At 34.7% G+C, this 22,988-nt stretch overlaps 1 protein-coding gene across 1 annotated transcript; it reads left to right on the top strand.

Moving 5' to 3' along the window:
- The first annotated feature begins 2,170 nt into the window (after positions 1–2,170).
- LOC145947595 (uncharacterized) lies at positions 2,171–3,644 on the top strand. Its single transcript, XM_083057393.1, has 2 exons — positions 2,171–2,380; positions 2,452–3,644. Exon 2 carries the CDS (start codon positions 2,535–2,537, stop codon positions 3,633–3,635), a length of 1,101 nt encoding a protein of 366 aa, XP_082913519.1. The 5' UTR covers positions 2,171–2,380; positions 2,452–2,534; the 3' UTR covers positions 3,636–3,644.
- Positions 3,645–22,988: the final 19,344 nt, after the last annotated feature.

Genomic DNA, 22,988 nt, shown 5'->3' with positions numbered 1-22,988 from the left:
AATTACATAATATAAATAAAATTTTTTTCGTATTTGCTATAATTTGGAAAATACAGCGCTTTATAGGGGTACATAAAAAATATTAAAATCCCCTAATATTTTAAAAAATACGTATTTTTTAAAAAATTGTAGAGTTTTAAGTGAAACATTACATAGAAAAATAAAAAGTAAGAATTCCTATTAAAAAATTTCAAGATTAGTTTTACGTGATCTTGAGAATACTTCAAAATCATATTTTTCTATCTAATGTTTTATTTAAAACTATAATTTTTTGTAAAACATTGTTTTTTAATAAGTATAATTCAAAATATTTTAAATTAAGAAGAGATTTCAACACTTTTTATAATAAATTAAATTAAGAAGAGATTTCAACACTTTTTATACATTCCTTATAAAGTTCTGTATTTTCTAAATCATAGCGAATACGAAAAAATGTATTCTATTTATGCTTCTTTTTCACCTCTTGATCGATTAACCTTTCCTTTCAAGACACTCTGTGTGTGTGGGTGTGTGTATATATATATATATATGTATATATATGTATATATGTATGTATGTATACATAGTATGTATTTCTATACATTAATAGCAAACTATGTTACGTCAAAAATACTGATTTTGCAAGAGAGTTATTTAATGATTTTTTAAGAAAATCTTTAAGACTCCTGGATCCTCGTCGCGGCCATGTTAAACTGTGACGTCAGAGGCGAGAAAATATACAATTAAAGATTCTTAGATGCCATTTCGAAATAAAAAAATTTTTCGATGAAACAGTACTTCAGATGGTTTTAGTACACTTTTGAAATAGGTCAAAAACTATTCTTTTCCCTTGACAGTCAATCAACAACCGTAAAATGATCGGGATATCAGACTTTGACATGTGGAATGACTGTGCATGTGCAAAGATCAGACGGACTGAGCTCATATTATGGTCATTTTATAGCTGTTGATTGATTATAAAGGGAACAGGATAGTTTTCGACGTTTTTTAAGAGTGTGTTAAAGCCATCTGAAATGCTGTTTTATCAAAATATTTTTCTATTTTAAGATGATATCTAAGAATTTTTAGCGTGTGTTTTCTCGCCTCTGGCGTCATGATTTCAACATGGTCGCCGAGAAGGAGCCTTAAAAAGTTTTTACGTATCAATCAATATTTTTGACAATATAAATATTTTTTCAATATTTTTGCGTTTGTCACGTAGCATGTATGTATATATTCAAAATAAATACATATAAAAAAGAAATTATATAAATATAAATATAAATTTTTTAAATGATACATTTATACCTCTTCAGATGAATCCATTTCATCTATTTTTTTTTTTTAAGTATGCGAGTAATCTTTAATAATGATGCCAATGGCATATGTCCTTCTACTTTTGTAATATCTTTTAAATTTTGTACTACAAAATATGGCGGATCAACTGTAAAAATTATTAAACAATTATTATAAAAATAAAATATATAAATGTATAAATCCAAAAAAATGTATAAGCAACCAAAATATAAACTTTTTTAATTGTTAAATAAATTGTTTAAAATAATTAATAAATCGTTCAAAATAATTTTTATCAAATAAATTTCTAACTTAATTAAATGATTACGTTTTAATATTGAAACTAACTACACATTATACAGGATGTCCTATTAAAAGTGGTACTCCCTTCTAATTTTAAAACTAAAAGAGAAATTATAATAAATACATATTATATTAAGTAATTTAAACTGAACTTTATTGCAAGTATAACAATAATAAATAATAATAATAAATAATAAATAATAATAGATAAATATAATAAAATAATAAAATTAACAGAATTAATAATAATAAATATAAATAGTTTATACCTGTATTTTGCATTACGCCGATTATTTTAATCTTGTTGCCTTTTGAAAAAATGTTCTCATTTTTATTAAAATTCATTATATGCACCTCTAATTTCGAATATCCATCGGTTATCGAATCACAGCCAATTTGTTTATTTAAACTATTATATATTGCTCCAAAATTTGATTTTATATAGCCTTCTACCACTATAAAAAAATATACATATGTATATATACATATAAACAAAATATATATGTATATAATATATATATATGTAAAGAGAATATACTCTCTTTAAATTTAGCGCGCTTAGTATGCCCCGCGCGCGCTTCTAGGACACCTGTTAGATGTCTCGTCGAGTATAGAAGTAATCGACAGCTAAGTAAAAAGAGATAGAGAGATATGGATAGATAGATAGAAGAAAGATAAGAAAGAGCACGTGCTAGAATAAGTAATATAAAGATAATCCATTATAAACAATATAGTCGGTAAAAGCAGAGTTGTGAAAGAGAGACGAATAATTGACCTTAATTGTCGTTTCTCTTATTTACAGGTAACTTGTAAATTTTGTACATATATAGTAAATAGTAATATCAGTTATAATATAAAAACTCTTATTTACAGAGAAACTGATTTGGTCTGTTTATTCCGACAATCCCAACTTCTGATATAAAGAAACATTATAAAACGACAATTTTCGTCACAAAATGAAATTAAAATTTGAGTTCAGGGCGGTGGCTTCCCCAAAGGACAGTAAAACTACAGTGATAGCCATAACCTCAATTGGTACAGAACAAGGAGAAAAATATGCTATACCAGATGAATTCATCTATGCAGATTTTCATGAGGAATTAAAAAATACGGATGCTTTCAAAAAGGTAAGAGAGTCACTAGGAAAAAGGTACGACGAGTTGAAAATATGGATAACGCTGTCAGAAAAATTGCAAAAGATATATTTGGATGATGAAGGAAATATCCAGTTTGGAGGAAAATATTTAAAACAAATATTTCAAGAGAATATTAAAGAACACTCAGACTTGGCAAAGATACTGGAAAAATTAATTGAAAAATCAGAAAAGAAAGAAGAGGAAAAAAACTTAAAACATATTGTAGATAAATTTGTATTAGAAAAATTTAATTATAAAACATCTAATGTTAGACAATGGTTAGACATATTTGAAAAAGAATGTGCAAGATTTAAAATAGAAAAAGACGAAACCAAAATCGAATTATTGAGATTATTTTTGGATGGGACGTGCCAAGACTGGTACACTTCTACAATAATAAAAGGAGAACATAAAAACGATTGGCATGGATGGAAACAGGTATTAATAGAAACCTTTTCAGGTAAAGGATGGAGTAGCAGAACATATGCTCATTATTTTAAGTACAAAGAAGGTTCACTAGTACAATATGCGATAAAGAAAGAACGACTTTTATTAGAAATAAATAAGGACATGGACGCTGACACAATGATAGATAGGATTGCATTTGGTTTGCCAGAATTTATTAGAGAGAAAATTGACAGGAACGAAATGGAAAATACGAAAGATTTAATTAAGGAATTACAAAAGCTCGAAGGAATAACGGATAAAAAGAAAATATTTAAAAAAGAAAGTAAACCAGAACACAAAGCTAGAAATGAAGAAAAAAAACCATGTAAGACATGTGAGGATATGGGTAAAGGTGTAAGATACCACCCAGAAGAGAAATGCTGGTTTAAACTAGAAAAAAAAGAGAAACCCAAAGCTATAGGGAGCAATTCAGTAATAGAAGCAGATCTAAGTACAAAAACAAAAAACGAATAGTCACACCATTGATCAAACTTAAGATGCTAGTTGAGAATAAGATGGAGATAATGGGAACATATGACCCGGGTTCTCAGGTCTCCTTAATAAACTCGAAGTGGATAAAGATAAGAGATAATAGAGAAGATGTAAACAAAATATTCTTAAAGTCTGTCAATGGTGTGAATCATACAAATGGATTGGTAAGAATAAGAATAAAAATATTTAATATAGAAAAGGAAGTAGATGTATACATAGTTGAAAGAGAGGATTTCGAAGATTTCATAGTAGGATTAGATTTAATTCCCATGTTCAAGTTGAGGTTGAATGAAAATTTAGAAGTTTCACAGAAAATAGAAAAAGAGATAGAAAAACCAAAGATAATTTTAAGTGAAATAAAGAGTAAAGCTATAAATGGTTCGGTTAATTTTAATGAACATGTGGAAACAGGGGAATTCCAAACAAAGATAGAACATTTAGATAGAAATAAAAAGATTAAGATAGAAAGATTAATAGATAACAACAAATCAGTGTTTGCAAAAGACAAATACGATGTTGGAACTGTTAATGAGTATGAAGCTAGAATTGATTTAATAGTGGAGAAATACTGCAGTAAAAGACCATATAGATGTAATATAAATGACAAAAAAGAAATAGAAAAACAAATAGCCAAATTACTAGAGAAGAATTTAATCGAAGAATCTTATAGCCCTTTTGCTGCACCTGTCACGCTAGCATATAAGAAAAATGAAGGAAAGACACGTATGTGCATAGACTTCAGAGATTTAAACAAAAACGTTGTCCCTCAAGCACAACCATTTCCTTTAATAGATGATATAATAATAAGAGCCAGAAACTGTAAATATTTCACGACGCTGGACATAAACTCAGCTTTTTGGTCAATACCACTAAGAACTGAAGATAGAAGAAAAACGGGATTTGTAACGCAAGATGGTCACTTTCAGTGGACATGTCTACCGTTTGGCTTAAAAACGTCTCCAGCTATATTTCAATGAATTCTGACTAACATACTAAGAAAACATGGACTAATCGAAGTTTCAGTAAACTATATAGATGATATCCTAATTCACTCACCGACGTTTGAAGAACATCTAGATCACATTGAAAAAGTATTAGATGCAATAAAAAAAGAAGGATTTAGGTTAAAATTTAAGAAATGTACGTTTGCTGCTAGTTCAGTTAGATATTTAGGATATGTAATAGGAGAAAACACAGTTACACCATTGAAAGATAACATAACATCAATAAAAAATTTTCCGACTCCTACCACGCAAAAGCAGATCAGACAATTTCTGGGAAAAATAAACTTTTACCACGAATATATAGAAAAGAGCTCAATATTATTAGATCCATTGCATCAACTATTAAGGAAGAATGTAAAATTTATATGGACAGAGGATTGCGAAAAAGCTTTCGGAAAGATAAAAGAAATGCTATGTACCCAACCAGTGTTAGAGATATTCGACAAAGACCTTCCAATCAAGATATATACAGATGCATCAATTGAAGGCATAGGCGCAATATTAAAACAAACACAAGATGATGGAAAGGAAAAACCGGTGGCCTACTTCTCAAAGAAATTCAATGAAACACAAAAAAAAAAAAAGCAATATATCTTGAATGTTTAGCTATAAAAGAGGCAATAAAGTACTGGCAACACTGGTTGATAGGGAGATACTTCGAAATACACTCTGATCACAAACCACTAGAAAATATGAATATAAGAGCACGAACAGACGAAGAATTAGGCGATCTAACCCACTACCTATCTCAATACGATTTTAAAATTATATACGTCCCAGGGAAAGATAATACAGAAGCGGACTGCTTAAGCAGAAACCCTGTGCTAGAATCAAATATAGAAGAAGAAGAGGACTTATTAAAAACGGTAAATCTTATTGAGATAGATGAAATAAAATTAGATCAGACGAATAACACATTATTACAAAAAAAAAAAGAAAAATTAATAAAGAAGAATGGAATATATTACAAAAAAGTTAAAAAAAAAAAAAAAATCATACTATCTGAAAAGTTCAGTATTGAGTTAATTAAGAAAATACACAAGGAATGGTGTCACACAGGGATAACACAAACAAGAATGAAAATAAACCCATACTATACTGCTAAAAATTTAGTGGAGAATATAAAAAAAATATGTAAAAAATGTGACATTTGTATTAAGAATAAATCAAGAGGACAACACAAATTCGGCTCAATGTCACAATTAGGACCAGCAACCAAAGCATTCGAAATTATGTCCATAGATACAATTGGAGGATTTGGAAGCACCAGATCGACAAAAAAATATATACATTTACTCGTCGACCATTTCACGAGATATGCGTTTATTTTAACATCAAAGACTCAAAATGCCAATGATTTTATAAAATTAGTCCAAACGGTGCTAGAAATAGAAAAGATCGGAACAATCTTAACGGATCAATACCCTGGAATAAATTCGAGAGAATTTAAAAATTATTTAAAAAAGAAAAAAGTACAATTAATTTTTACTGCAATAAATGCACCATTTTCTAATGGTTTAAATGAAAGGCTAAACCAAACGCTAGTAAACAAAATAAGATGTAAAATAAACGAAGAGGAGAAGAAGAGAGCATGGACATCGATAGCGAGAGAATGCGTGAATAAGTATAATAGACTAGAACATACAATCACAGGATTTACACCAGAATATCTATTACATGGCACAGACACCAGCAACATACCAGAAGAATTAAGAAGAAAGAAAAACGGAGAAGACTGGATAAAAGATAAGAAGTTAGCATTGGAACGAACACTGAGATCACATAAGTATAATAAAAATATATTTGACAAAAATAGAAAACAACATGAATTCAACGTGGGAGATATGGTATTCATAGAGAATGGGAACAAACTCAATAGGAAAAAGCTGGAAGAACTAAGAATCGGACCATTCACAATAGAAGAAAAAATTTCAAACTCAATCTATAAAATAAAAACTGAAAAAAGAAATCAAGATACAAGCCTGTTCCATGTGACAAAACTGATTCCAATGTTAGAAGACGAGGATGATTGAAAATTTGTGCAATTTTCATCTCGAAGAGGGGAGATGTAAAGAGAATATACTCTCTTTAAATTTAGCGCGCTTAGTATGCCCCGCGCGCGCTTCTAGGACACCTGTTAGATGTCTCGTCGAGTATAGAAGTAATCGACAGCTAAGTAAAAAGAGATAGAGAGATATGGATAGATAGATAGAAGAAAGATAAGAAAGAGCACGTGCTAGAATAAGTAATATAAAGATAATCCATTATAAACAATATAGTCGGTAAAAGCAGAGTTGTGAAAGAGAGACGAATAATTGACCTTAATTGTCGTTTCTCTTATTTACAGGTAACTTGTAAATTTTGTACATATATAGTAAATAGTAATATCAGTTATAATATAAAAACTCTTATTTACAGAGAAACTGATTTGGTCTGTTTATTCCGACAATCCCAACTTCTGATATAAAGAAACATTATATATATATATATATATATATATATATATATATACATATATATATATATATACATATATACAGGGTGGGGAAAAAGTCCCGGACCCCTGAAATATCTCAGAAAATACATATTTTCGAATAAAATGTTTCAGACAAAAGTTGTAGGGTTTTAAGTGGAGCATTATATAGCAATATTATTATGACCTTAAAGAGTGCTGTCAAGGTCACGTAAAGGTCACTTTCAATTTTTTAAATGGAACCTATTTTTTATTGCATATTTTTGTAGTTCATCTTGAGAGCTTTCCAAAACACTATAACAAAATTATTTTTCAATAAGTACTTTTTGAGTTATAAGGCTTAAAACGTACAGTATTTTGACATAAAATATAAAATATTTTGTTGAACATTCTGTTTTTAATAATCTTACCTTAATATTTTTATGCACAGAATAATGAGATCAATCAATTGGTATAAAGAAAATACATAATTAATTTTGAAAAAATTCTTGCAAATTATATATATTTCTTTTTTAAAACAATTATGTTTTCTTTACACCAATTGATTGGTCTCATTATTCTGTGCATAAAAATATTAAGGTAAGATTATTAAAAACAGAATGTTCAACAAAATATTTTATATTTTATGTCAAAATACTGTACGTTTTAAGCCTTATGACTCGAAAAGTACTTATTGAAAAATAATTTTGTTATAGTGTTTTAGCACACTTTTAAAATAGGTCAAAAATTATAATAGGTTAAAAATTATTAAGATAAGGTTATCAAAAACTGAATGTTTTACAAAATATTTTATGTCAAAATACTGTATCTTTCAAGCCTTATAAATCAGAAAATACTTAATGAAAAATAATTTTGTTATAGTGTTTTGGAAAGCTTTCAAGATGAGCTATAAGAATATGCAATAAAAAGTAGGAAATTCCATTTAAGAAATTGAAGGTGACCTGCACGTGATCTTGACAGCAATCTTTAAGGTCATAATAATATTGCTATATAATGCTTTACTTAAAGCCTTACAACTTTTGTTTGAAATATTTTTTTCGAAAATGCGTATTTTCTGAGATATTTTAAGGGACTTTTTCTCCACCCTGTATATGCAAAATATATTGTATATTTATCACATAATATTGTTAATACTGCTTTTTATAGATTTTATAATCAAGTTAAAAATAATAATGAATTTTATTTAAAATTACAATAATTTTTAAATTAGAAAATTATACAAAATTAATAAATGCAATTTTGAACAACTCACATGCTTGTTTTTATGATTATTATTTGTATTCAAACATATATATTATTTGTTATTAATTTTTATAATAATTAATTAACATAAATATGAAATCAAAATAGAATAATATATATAAAAATCGATACGACTTTTAAAAATCAATAATAAATCTCAAATTAAGTAAATTACAAAATTAGTTAACACAAGAATTTTGTACGATTGTTACTAATTATCATAGCTAGAATTAAAAAAATATGATCTTGGAATTTTTATACTAAAATTTTAATTTAAAAAAAATTTAATAATTTTTAATATATTTAAATAATTTATAAAATAAATTATATATTAAAATATTGTACGATAATAAAGATATTCATTGTATATATACATATAATGAAATAAATAAAATTTATAGGATCCCGACCAATTCTTAGGGAAATTTGAATTTTGATGGAATTGACTGGTTTTTTCATATGTTGTATCTTATGACCTACTAAACAAAAGATGTAATAGACTTAAAATTAAATAATGGACATTTACTAACAAGGGACATGTCACAACTGTCCGGAACCGATTTGATTCTTCTTTAAATATGTTGTTAAATACACAAATCTAAAAGTCACGTATTTTTTTATATGTGCGGATATTGAGTTTTAAGGGGTGAAACACTTCTTTAAAGAAAAACGGTATTTTTCTTTAGGATCGAATATCTGATAAACTATAAGAGGTTGAAAAAAAAGACGTACAACAAATTTTAATGGCTTGAAGAGTACTTTAAAGTTATATGAACAAAATTTTTTTATTTTGAAAAAAAAATTAAGTAATGGGGGTATTTAAAAAAAATAAAAATAAAAAAATTTTGTTCATATAACTTTAAAGTACTCTTCAAGCCATTAAAATTTGTTGTACGTCTTTTTTTTCTACCTCTTATAGTTTATCAGATATTCAATCCTAAAGAAAAATACCGTTTTTCTTTAAAGGGGTGTTTCACCCCTTAAAACTCAATATCCGCACATATGTGCGGACAAAAAATGTGTATTTAACAACATATTTGAAGAAGAATCAAATCGGTTCCGGACAGTTGTGGCATGTCCCTTGTAAGTTATAGTCAGTAAGCTATAGTTAAACAAATCGAAAAGCCTGAATGTTTCGTGTTTGACTAATTGTAAATTAATAACTATTATTTTTTATTTTATATTATTTTAGCTTTGAGCTAATTACATTTTTTATTCAGCAGATTATAAGCTACAACATGAGAAAATTAACTAATTTTACTTGTAAGATTCTATTTTATGTAAGATTAGTGGACTTTCGAACTTATATGAAATCTTAGATCAAATTAATGTTTGTAAAATCAGTTGGTTTTCCCATATGTTATAACTTATAACCTGCTGAATAAAAAATTAGTTCAAAGCTATTTAATATGCAGTTACTAAGAGGACCGTCGTATTTTTAAAAAATATGACGGGGGTGGTGGCGGGTTCTTTTTTTATTTATCCCAAAAAATTTACCCTTTAAAAAAAATTAATATATTACAAAAAAGAATGATATAATCTATAAAAAATTACCTTTTCAAAAAAGGTTAAAAAAAGGCGCCAAGTTAACGGGTGCGAGTACATTGCAAACCGATCGTACCAGTGAAAAATTATTCAATGCAAACCCATTTAGATTTGTACCAATCAAAAATTACTCATTACAAACCCATGTAAAACCATACATTGCAAACCTATGTAGAATTGTACAAATAAAAAATTATTTGTTGCAAACCCATATAGAATCGTATTAACTAAAAAAAAGTTGTAAAAAATATTTGTTTAAATTTTCAAGATATATCCTAAAAAAATAATGATATAAAAAAAAATTGCGCCAAGAAAAAGTTAAAATTTGTAACATTAAAAAATTAAAATTTCAAACCTATATAGAGTTTTATATAATAATTATACTCGCTTCCGATTGCAAACTAATGAGAATCATATAATTATATTATAGATCTCCTTTTACGCTGGAAGTTGCAAACCCATGTAGAATCGTATAATTATAAATCTCTCTTTACACTTAAAGTTACAAAACAATGTATATCATAAAATTAAAAATTAAAAATTTATATAAATTATTAAAAATAAAATACTTATTAAAAACATTAAAAATTAATACAAAATAAAAAAAAATTTATTTAAAAAACTTGGCGCTGCTAAATTAATTTTATAAAAATATGACGGGGGTTGCGGGTTTTAAATTTAGCAGCGCCAAGTTTTTTTAAATAAATTTTTTTTTATTTTGTATTAATTTTTAATTTTTTTAATAAGTATTTTATTTTTAATAATTTGTATAAATTTTTAATTTTTAATTTTATGATATAATGGGACAGGGTGTCCCAGAATAAGGGGTACACCTGTTAATGGCAGATTCCTGGAATCATTTGGAGACGATTTTTCCTCAGCGAAAATGTCGAGAGAGGTCATCATTTTTTGCATGTTCCCAATTTTTACCATCATGTATCTTTGTAACTAAGCCTTAAATTAAAAAATTCTATTAAAGTAAACTCTACCTGAAAGAATGTGAATTTATTATTATTTTATTTCCACAAGGCTTAGTTTGCAAAAAACCTTTTATTTTTAATCGCTTATAACTCGAAAATTATTGGTATCTCGACATTTTTGTTGAGGAAAAATCGTCTCAAAATGATTCCAGGAATCTGCCATTAACAGGTGTACCCCTTATTCTGGGACACCCTGTATATATATATATATAATTCTAAAAGATTAGAATTAATTTTCGTGCTTGGCTCTATTGGCCGGATTTGTAAAAATCACATTTATTTATTTATTAAATACTGAGAGCCGTTAAAAATAAAAATATTTCCTAAAAATATTCTTAATTGATATATTCGCGTCTGGGCCTTTTTTTTTTTTTTTTTTTTTTTTTTACGCTGTGGAAACCATCATGGTACCCTCGCCCTCTGGGTAGAGGACGAGGGTTATGTGGGACTCCTTGTTCCCCTTGGCCGGTCCACTGATGGGGGCCCAAGACCTACCGCACTAAAACCACAGCGTGTGCCTGCGCTGGCGCTTACGGTAATGGCGGGGAACCAGCAATTGCATCACTTCCCGCCATCATCTGGTCCTACCTGTCCCGGGAGAGTATCTTCCCCGAGAGGAAGATACTCTCCCCCGTCATCGTGCGGATCCTACCCGGTTGCGACGCAGAGGGGCACAACCTCCACGCCGCGCCCTCCCAAAAAGTTTGGGGGGCGGGGTCACGGCTCGAGTTTTCCCGTTCGAACCGCCACCTCCCGCCCCCGGAATGAGGCCCCCTCTCTCTCCCAAGAGGGAAAAGAGATTCGGCCAGCGCACCGGGAGCCCTACTTCGCGTCTGGGCCTAATCATGGCGCTATTTACCAACATACATTATAAGGCAAACGAAAAATATAGGATCGAAAGGGTCTGAATAGCTTAGAGGTAAGAGCAGTCGCCCGGCAAGCGAAAGACGCGGGTTCAATTCCCGTTTCAGCGACTTTTCGGACCAATATTTTTCTCGCCTATTTTCCCGTTGTAAGTTCGAGGATTATTAATTGAGGGTACTTTGTAATCTCAAACCAAGAGATGCAGTACCTAAAAGATTAGAATTAATTTTCGTGCTTGGATCTATTGGCCGGATTTGTAAAAATCACATTTATTTATTTATTAAATACTAAGAGCCGTTAAAAATAAAAATATTTCTTAAAAATATTCTTAATTGATATATATATATATATATATATATATATATATATATATACACTCGTCAACAAAATTAACGCATATGTATTTTAAGTCCAAATTTCGCATAATTTCAAATAAGCATAACTCCGCTAAAAATGATCGGATTAAAAAAATTTTTTTTTCACTGTCAAGCTTGAAGTCTCTACTTTAAAAACCATTCGTCAGATTTTTAATTTATCCTCCTCCCCCGTACGCTACTGCTTCAAAAGTAAGGACGTGTTTTGTCTCTAAAAAATTGCGTACTTTGACGCACTCCACGGGGTAAAATAAATTTTTTTCGCAAATCTTATAATAACTATCGTAAAATGTGGACTTTTTACTACAAATTTAAAAAAAAAGCAAAGTTTGTACGATTTTTTTTCGCGGAGTTATTACATATGAAAGTTACCCATACATTTTTTCCATTTACCGCCAGCATTAGTATTACCCGACACGCACCACAAGGTTGCTGGTTGGATTTGGCGCATAGTGTATGTGTATGTGTGTGTGTGTATGCGCCCACGCGTGCGTGCGTGCGTGTAAATTTGGGCTCAAATTCCTTAAACAACAATTAGAGCATGCATTAATATGCGTGAACGTATAGAAGAAGTAATCTGAAGACGAGGCGGGAACACACAATTTTGAATGAGAACATTCCTACATTTCCCTCTCCTAACCATACGCACGCACGCATACGCACGCACGCACACACACATACACACACACACACACACACAGCAGAGAGGGTTTGGAGTCATTAAATGGAAAAAATGTATGGGTAACTTTCATATGTAATAACTCCGCGAAAAAAAATCGTACGAACTTTGCTTTTTTTTTTAAATTTGTAGTAAAAAGTCCACATTTTACGATAGTTATGATAAGATTTGTGAAAAAAATTTATTCCACTCCGTGGAGTGCGTCAAAGTACGCAATTTTTTAGAGACAAAACACATCCTTACTTTTGAAGCAGTGGCGTACGGGGAGGGAGGATAAATTAAAAATCTGACGAATGGTTTTTAAAGTAGAGACTTCAAGCTTGACAGTGAAAAAAAAATTTTTTTAATCCGATCATTTTTAGCGGAGTTATGCTTATTTGAAATTATGCGAAATTTTGACTTAAAATACATATGCGTTAATTTTGTTGACGAGTGTATATATATGTATATGTATATGTATATATTGTTACGTCCTCGGGACGGCTTGTGCGGTTCTCGCAAAAATGTCACACTCACTCACGCACTCACTCGCGCACGAAATGAATCCACTCTCGTAAGGAAGCAATGATCTTTAATATAACGACCCAATACGCGAAAGCGACGAGATACAATATTATTTGCATGTACAATGTAAGAAAGCTTGTTTGATCCACATGCGTCCGCTCGATGCGTTAGCCAGACCAAATCTGTCATGGAGCCAAAAAAAACAATGACAGGGCGGTTGTCAATAACAACCCCCTTTACGATGAAGCTCCACGATGACACTCAAGGGATGATATTCAGGGGAAGAAAGACCAGGGACGTAACACTGCCCCCCCTCCGTCAAGATTGTCGCCCCGACAATCGATAACAAGGGGCATTCATTGTTAATCCAAAATTCTGTGTTTCGATGTCGACTTCATGACTTCAGCGAATATCCCTGTTCTACCCTGGGCTCCTGCCACAGGTTACTGAACAATCCGCGATTCTGGATCCCGTCGCACATCCGCACAAGTTATCTCCGTGCTCCGACGTCCAACTTAGGATTTCGACGAATTCTCGTTCTACCGTAGGCTCCCGCCGCAGGTCGTTGAACTATCCGCCAATCTAAATCCACAGTACATCTGCACCAATTGTTGATTCCAGGGCACCGACGAGTCTTCTTGCCTTACCCTGGGCTGCTGCCGCAGGTTACCGAGCGACTCCGTCAATTTGGTCCCAATCGACTTTCAAAGTTCCTTGAAGACAAGTCCCGGTCTCCCTACGTCCTTCGGTTCAGACAAGGGGGGGGGGTATCTTCCGTGGACCCATCGTCCCTCATGGACTCCCCAAGTCCCTGTCTCGGCATTTGCCCAAAGTCCCGCGGGAAAACCACGGATCAAAAACCGCGGGCGAGACAGTCTTCTTAGAGTAGAACAAAGACAAATGAAGATTTTCTTCCTGGAAGACTAAGCTGGAAGATCAACTTTTCCGCCATTCAGGAAACTCTTTCCAAATTGAAGACTCTAAAACGGAAAATAAAATGCGCAATAACTTATTCTACTTTCCCTTTAATTAAAAATATCCCGCTAAGGAAGAGAATCCTTTAACAAATTTACGATAATAAGAACAAAATCCGAGAAAACTTCGTAATTGTTTTTTTGTGTGAGGGATTGGCCAATCTTTGACAACGGAAATCTTATCGGGATCTGTAACAACGCCCTCCGCGGAAACCACATGACCCAAATATTTTACGCTTTTACTAAATAACACACATTTCTTCGGGTTTATTTTTAAATTCGCTTCTCTTAATCGTAAAAACACTGTTTTAAGATTGTTTATCATTTCAGTAAAACTTTTTCCAAAAATTATCACATCATCCAAATATACAAGGCAAATTTTTGATAATAAATTTTGTAAATTTTCCATAAGGCGTTCAAATGTTGCAGGGGCGTTACATAAACCAAAGGGCATAATTGTAAATTGCCAAAGTCCCTTACCGATTGAAAAAGCCGTTTTCTCTTTGTCCTCGGGACGGATCTTAATTTGCCAATACCCACTTTTAAGATCAAGTGTGGAAAACCAAGAATTACCTGCTAGCTGGTCAAGAATGTCATCAATTCGGGGAAGGGGATAAGAATCCTTAATAGTCACCTCGTTTAATTTTCGATAATCAACACAGAATCTTATAGAACCGTCCTTCTTTTTAACCATGACAGCAGGGGAAACCCATGGACTCTGTGATTCCTCAATTACTCCTCGTGAACTCATATCTTCCAAAATCTTATCGACTTCTTCCCTCATTTGAATCGGAATCCTACGAGGAACCTGTTTTATGGGAGGAGAATCTCGCACATTTACAATATGTTCTACAACATTACAATTCCCTGCAATAATGTTTTCAGAAAATAAATCATCAAATTCATCAAGAAAATCGACAAAACTTTCTTTTTCTACTTCAGTTAAATATTGAGAATTCGTTTCATAGAGTTCTTTCAAGGGGATCGGAACTTTTTTAAAAGAATCTTCAATTCTAGCTATTTCTTTTTCAAATATCGGAATTCCAAAAGCCGATTCAAAGACTTTATCTAAATTAACAATTTTTAGAAAATCTATTCTCAAAAGACATTCATCATTTATGTCTGCAATAAACATTGGAATTTCTAGAGAATATTTTCCTAATTCAACTTTAATTTCTGCCCAAAACTTTACACGAACTTTTTCTCCGGTGGGATATCTCAAATTAACAAACTTCTTATAAATCTTTCTTTTCTCTTTATCAACAAATTTGCTATTTATTATGGAAACATCGGAGCCCGTTTCGACCTTGAAAGAACATACTTTATTATCTACTTTTCCCCTGTAAATGAAATAATTATTATTCTTAATCCTATTAACATTTAATACAATTTCCGAGGAATTTTTCACGGAAGCCAAACTCTCCCCGGAAAGCTCGGCTAAATCGAGTTTCCCTTCTCAATAGGACATTCGTACCGGAAATGTCCGATTTTCCCACACGTCCAACATTCCCTTCGGCCGGCACTAAATTTGCTGCCTGGCCAATTTCCTTTTCCATTGTTTTCCTTCTTATCTTTTTCATCCCGTTCGCCTTCTAATTTATTACCCTGCGCGCTCTTTTTTTCAACACCCGAAAAATTTTTATTAAAATTTAAATTTCCTCTCTTTTTCTCATAACCCTCCCCTTGAATTATTTTTATTGCTTTTGCCCTTTCAATTGCCAAACTCAAAGAGGTTATATTTTCCAATTGTAAAGTTCGTTTGACAAAACTATCATATATCGCCGAAATGAATTGCGCGCAGGCGATCTTATCTCGGATTTCGTATGGGCACTCGGGATACGCAAGGCGAACCAATCTATCGAGTTCTGAACCTAATGTTGCCAAATCTTCCCCAAACTTTTGTTTCCGATTTGTAAATTGTACGTAATAATTTTGTGATAAGTGTCCTTCTCCAAAACGTAATTCAAGCTTTGATTTTAATTCATTAAATTCTAAATTGGACACGTCTTCTACCGTCTCTAATACCGAACGCGCTTTTCCTCTCAAACTCGAAGCAAGTGCAACAGTCTTTGTCGCATCATCCCAACTATTTGCTCGTGCAATTAAATTAAACTGCGAGAAAAATTCACGAAGTGATACTGTCCCGTCATAAGTATCAGGTTTTAATTTGAATCCTAATATCGCGCGAAAATCATTCTCTCTCTCATTTGAAAAGTGCGCACCCGAATTTCCACACGTTCTATTAATAGAAGGACTTAGCTGTAGATTTTGTGGTCGGGAATGAATCTCTTTTAAGGCTTGAAGTTCCTCGTCGTGACGACACAGCATCGCCGCAATTTCGTCCTCTCGACGTGTTTGCTCCTGTCGCATCTCTCGCATTTCAAGAAGGAGAGCCCGAAGAGCTGTAGATTCTGTCGCTGCTGGTTCTCCTGCGTCTTCCGGTAACGAGCCCGTTTGCTCTCTCGATTCCTCGCTGTCAGTCGCTCGAGACAGAGCTTGTGAACGGGTAATCCTCGGGGAATGTAACATTTTCGATGTTCTGTTCCGTTGCGGTGAGATGTTCCTTCTATCCCGGACGAGCCCCCAAAATGTTACGTCCTCGGGACGGCTTTTGCGGTTCTCGCAAAAATGTCACACTCACTCACGCACTCACTCGCGCGCGAAATGAATCCACTCTCGTAAGGAAGCAATGACCTTTAATATAACGACCCAATACGCGAAAGCGACGAGATACAATATTATTTGCATGTACAATGTAAGAAAGCTTGTTTGATCCACATGCGTCCGCTCGATGCGTTAGCCAGACCAAATCTGTCATGGAGCCGAAAAAAACAATGACAGGGCGGTTGTCAATAAACAACCCCCTTTACGATGAAGCTCCACGATGACACTCAAGGGATGATATTCAGGGGAAGAAAGACCAGGGACGTAACAATATATTACTTTGATGCACTTTATTTCATAAAGTATATCTCGTACAAGTATTTTAGATTACATTGCAATATTATCTTTTAATTGTTTAAATCATATTATTGTCTAATTTAATCATATAATATAATAATTTTAATTGACATAAAAAAACGTACATAATGATACGGACACAATATAAAAAACGTTATTTTTATTATTTAATAGATCATATTTTTTTTATGCTAATAACTTAATTTAATTTAATAATCTATAACATAATTTATAACATAATTATAATTTTCTTTTTCTATAGCTAAACTCATTTTTCTATAGTTTAATTCATATTGTGTTCCTTTTCTTTTGTATCTGAAATTAAAACATCACTTATTATATTTATTTCTTTGTATTAATTTTATAAAATAATTTAGTTAAATTAGTTAAATTAAATTAATTTAGTTTCTAAAATTCCTTTTTATATTTCTCTTAATTTAAATATTATTAATCGAATAATTTAATTACTTTTAAGTTTTCATCACTTTTTCTTATCTTTCGAATTTGTACTCCTTTTAGTAAACTTGCTAATGGCATATGACCTTCTATTTTGCACAGATCTTTAATATTATTTACAAGTAGAATTACTGGTTCATCTGCAATAATTATAATGATATTATTTATTAATAAAAATTTTAAAGTAAAAAAATTTAAAAAGTATAATAAAATTTGTACTTATAAATATAAATATATTAATATACCTAATGTTTGTACAATTCCTACAATTTCTTTTTATCTCCTTTTTTAATATCCATAGCCCAATACTCATCATTACTAAAATTTAATATATGTGTTTCCACTTTATATGTTCCATCAGTTATGGATCCGAAACCAATTATTTTATTTTGTTTATTATCGTGCATAAAAATTATTTCCATAAAATTTGTTTTAACATAAGCTTCTAATACTAAAAAGTATATATGTATAAATTTAAACAGAAATTTGTAAAATAAATAAATAAATTTTTTAATTTTAAGAAGAGAAGAATGTCTTTTGGGTAGTTATTTGATTTAGAAGATGTTGAAAAAGTGGTCTCTGTTCGGTGCAATACAAACCGCTCCATATACTCGTGTACTCTCGTATATTTCCGCCATTCTTCGGCCCGACGGTTCGTCCCGAAAGGCCTCATAACCTTCTTGTTACGATTGTTCGTGCGGTGTGTATGTAACGCGTCTCTATATTTATATCTACAATAAAAGCCGTGTTTATATTTCACATTGTGTCCGAGTTCTTTTCCGTTCGGCTCCTTGAATCGCAACAGGTTATGGGCCCAGGACTCGCGTGTAGATTTGTGAGCGCCGCGTATACAGAAAGCGGAAAGCGTGCGCGATAGACATTTTCGAGGTTAGCATTCTTCCAGAGACGTGCCGAGTACCGCAATCATGAATTCGAGCGGAACGATTCGCATCGAAGCTCTACAAAAAGAGAACTACGACACGTGGAAGATACAGAAAGCTCTTCTGGTAAAGAACGACGCATGGGGCTATGTGAACGGCACGAACGCAAAGCCACAGCTCGTCGTCGGTGATGCCGCGTCAGATCTGTTATCTATTATGCTGTTGTATAGCCTACCGACAAGCTTTGAGAATTTCCGGTGCGCAATCGAGTCGCGCGACGGTATGCCGAAACCGGAAACGCTACGAGTGAAGATCGCGGAAGAGAGTGACGCGCGGAAAGGCACCGAATCTCAGAACGCGACGCAGAACGCAATGGCGGTAACTAGATCGTTCAATAAAAAATACAAGAAGAAAAATACCTACGCGAAAAATCATACCACGAAGAGTGAACCTGGGAAGGGTGAGTCCAGCGAGAAACCGTTCAAATTCAAGTGTCATAAATGTCACGAAGTCGGACACAAGGCGAGCGACTGCAGAAACAAGCATCAAGTTGCAAACAAAACGGAAGACGTAAGTTTCTTCGCATCACCCGAGGCGAACGCGTATAAAGTTTCCCCGAGAAACGGCATCAACGACAAGACGTGGTGCGTGGACAGCGGCTGCTCGTCACACTTGTGTCGTGACTTAAAAGACTTTGTCGAAATAAAGACAAGCGAGAACGGAATACTCAATTTAGCGAGCAGCGCGCGTACGAACATAAAGGCCAAGGGCGTCGCGTCACTAGTAACTCGCGTTAACGGAACGGACAAACCCTTGCGGTTGAAAGACGCGCTTCACGTGCCGGACTTACGCACGAACCTGATTTCGGTCGGTAAAATAGCGGACAACGGTTTTAATGTGGTATTCAAGGCGGAAACGGCCGAGGTTATTGACGGCGACGGAACGTGACAATGATCGCGGATCGAGTAGGCGGCCTCTATTACGTCCGACGCGGAGGGTCCGACGAATGCCGAAAGGTCACCGAAAGCGACGTGAAGAACACCCCCGGGAAGAAGATCCTGAAAGAATGGCACACGCTACTAGGACACCTGAACTTGAAGGACCTGCGCGAAGCTGCCAGAAATGGGACTATTCAAGGATTGAATATCGATGATGTCAACGAGGATCTCGACTGCGAAATTTGTCTTCGAGGTAAGATGACGCGCCCTTCATTTCCGAAGAAATCCGAACGAGATACAGGGATAGGCGATATTATCCATTCCGACGTATGCGGGCCAATGAAGATCCTCTCAAATGGAAAGGCCCGGTACTTCGCAACATTCATCGACGACTCATCAAGGTGGTGCGAGGTGAGATTTCTTCACAACAAAAGCGACGTTTTAAAGGAGTTTAATAATTTCAGAGTACTCATAGAAAAGCAACACGTATAAAGGTGAAGTGTCTCCAAAGCGACAACGGGAAGGAGTACGTCAACGCGAGCTTCGACGAAGCCCTGAAGAATCAAGGGATACTACGACGGCTAACCACTGCGTACAATCCAGAGCAGAACGGCGTGGCCGAAAGGAAGAACCGCTCTCTTGTGGAGACGGCCCGGTGTCTACTCATCGAATCCGGGCTACCACCGTCGTTTTAGGCGGAGGCAGTCTACGCCGCGAACTACATCCGGAATCGGAGTCCCACCAGCAGATTGGGAGGCAAAACACCATTCGAAGCTCGTTTCGGGAAAGTACCGGACGTCACAGAGTTCAAGAAATTCGGAGAAAAAGTATTCAGTCTCCGTAGATCACAGAAGAAAAACAAATTCGAGCCTTGTTCACGGCAGGGCGTGTTCCTAGGTTATTCCGAGGAAAGCAAGGCATACAGAATCTGTATCCCCGAAGAGAGAAAGGTAGAGGTCACGAGGGATGTGAAATTCTTAAAGAATCCGACGTCATCCCCAAAAGACAACTTCGAAGAATTCTACTCAGAGGACGTCACAGAAGACTCCCGAAATCCATCGAACGTCGCCGCGAACAACCCCGCTCATTTCGATGTCAATCTGAATCGCGCAGGTGTCGACACACAGGAGGAGGAACCTGATGAGGAACCTGACGCTCCAGCGAATGACTCGGAAGAAGACCCGGAAGACCATGAGCCAGAACAAGATGTACCCCACCCACAGGGGACAAGACGTGGCCGAGGCAAACCACGAAGAATTATGACCGGAAGACCGGGCAGACCGCGAAAAGAATATCAGGCTATTCCTGCACCGAATGAAGTCGCCGACTACGCGTTCCTAATGGAAGTTCCAATCAAGCAAGCGATATCTGGTCCCGAATCAATCGAGTGGATACAAGCAATGTCTGTTGAAGTGAAATCCATTCTGAAGAACGATACATAGGACATCGCGGTTCGATCCGAAGATCACGAAGTTATTGGAAGTCGGTTCGTATTACGCGACAAATACGGCCCGGACGAAAAATTAAAGAAACGAAAGGCTCGAATCGTGGCACGCGGATTCTCGCAACGACCCGGTACGGATTTCCACGAGACTTATGCACCAGTCGCGCGCCTTAAGTCGATTCGCTTGGCGGTAGCACTCGCAGCGTGTCGAGAAATGCACATACATCAACTCGACATCACCACGGCATATCTGAACGGCATCCTGGAAGAGAAGGTGTACATGGAGGCACCAGAGCATCTTGAAGAAATCCTCGAATACATTGTCGACGAAGGAAGAGAGAACCAAGGCGTGAAGAAAGCGAGAAAAATGCTGAACGACTTGTCAGGAGGAGATAAAGTCTGTCGAATGAAGAAAGCACTATACGGACTACGTCAAGCCGGACGCGTATGGCACAAACGCCTGGATCAAGAGCTCCGACGCTACGGAGCGACGCCATCCTACGCCGACCCCTGCATTTACTTGAAAAACGAAAAAGACCAAATGATGGTCATCGTCGTTTATGTTGACGATATTTTGGTCATGTCCCGGAATATGAAGGATATAGCCGAATTCAAGGAACACCTCGGAAGAGCATTCGACGTGAACGATCTTGGAGAACTAAAGCACTGTTTGGGAATAGATTTCGAGAAATGGAACGATGGCATCCATTTGAACCAAACCAGATACATCAACGACGCTCTTCGCAAGTTCGGAATGCTAGACTGTAATCCGATGTCCACACCCTTGGACATCGGTGTGAAATTGTCTAGTTGTAAGTCAGACTCCTGGCAAGAAAGCGACGGAGAAAGACCTCCGTATCGCGAGCTAGTGGGAGCCTTATTGTACCTGTCGATCACCACACGCCCGGATATTGCTCATGCTGCGAGTCTACTTGCTCAATTCAACGACTCTTTCGGCAAAACTCATTGGACAGCCGCAAAACGCGTGTTACGGTACTTGAAGGGGACTGCACGACTCGGCATCACCTTCGGTTCTCAACAGGGTCCACTGATCGGTTTCGTGGACGCGGACTGGGGCGGTTGTCCCGACGACAGGCGTTCGTTCACGGGTTACGCTTTTGTCTGGAACGGAGGAATCGTTTCTTGGGAGTCCAGAAAACAAAGAACCGTGGCTCTGTCCTCGACTGAATCGGAGTATATGGCTCTAGGGGAAGCCGCTAAGGAGGCTGTATATCTATCAAGATTTTTCTCCGAAATAGGAGTCGAAAAATCCGGGACCGTGAAGCTATTTAACCTAGGCGCGCAGAAGTTAGCCGAGAACCCCGTATTCCACGGACGCACCAAGCACATCGACATCCGTCATCACTTCGTGCGCGAATTACTGGAGACTGGTCAAATCGAACTGCGGCATGTATCCACCGAAAGGATGCCCGCTGACGTATTAACCAAAGCGTTACCGAAACCGAAACACTTGAAATGTTTAAATAACTTGGGTATTGTTAAGAAAGACTAAGATCATAATCCGATTAAATGTCTTCCATTAGTATCTCTACGCAACCCGTACGAAATTTATCTAATCTTTATTATAACAGTCCGAAGCATCGTAACTATAGATATATATAATTTTAGTTTGTCTTGAGGGGAAGTGTTGAAAAAGTGGTCTCTGTTCGGTGCAATACAAACCGCTCCATATACTCGTGTACTCTCGTATATTTCCGCCATTCTTCGGCCCGACGGTTCGTCCCAAAAGGCCTCATAACCTTCTTGTTATGATTGTTCCTGCGGTGTGTATGTAACGCGTCTCTATATTTATATCTACAATAAAAGCCGTGTTTATATTTCACATTGTGTCCGAGTTCTTTTCCGTTCGGCTCCTTGAATCGCAACAGAAGAAGATAAGTAGAAAACAGTAATAATTATATTTTAACAAATTAAATATAGTTATAAATTAAAATATTAGAAAATATAGGACATACTAATACGTTGTGTAGTATTTAAAATCTCATTCAATTTAAT

Source organism: Prenolepis imparis, unplaced genomic scaffold (assembly GCF_030444845.1).
Source record: "Prenolepis imparis isolate NDT839.2.m4 unplaced genomic scaffold, iyPreImpa1.0 SCAF_104, whole genome shotgun sequence".
Taxonomy (NCBI): domain Eukaryota; kingdom Metazoa; phylum Arthropoda; class Insecta; order Hymenoptera; family Formicidae; genus Prenolepis; species Prenolepis imparis.
Note: the sequence above shows the minus strand (reverse complement) of the source record. Positions and strands in the feature narration are given on the sequence as shown.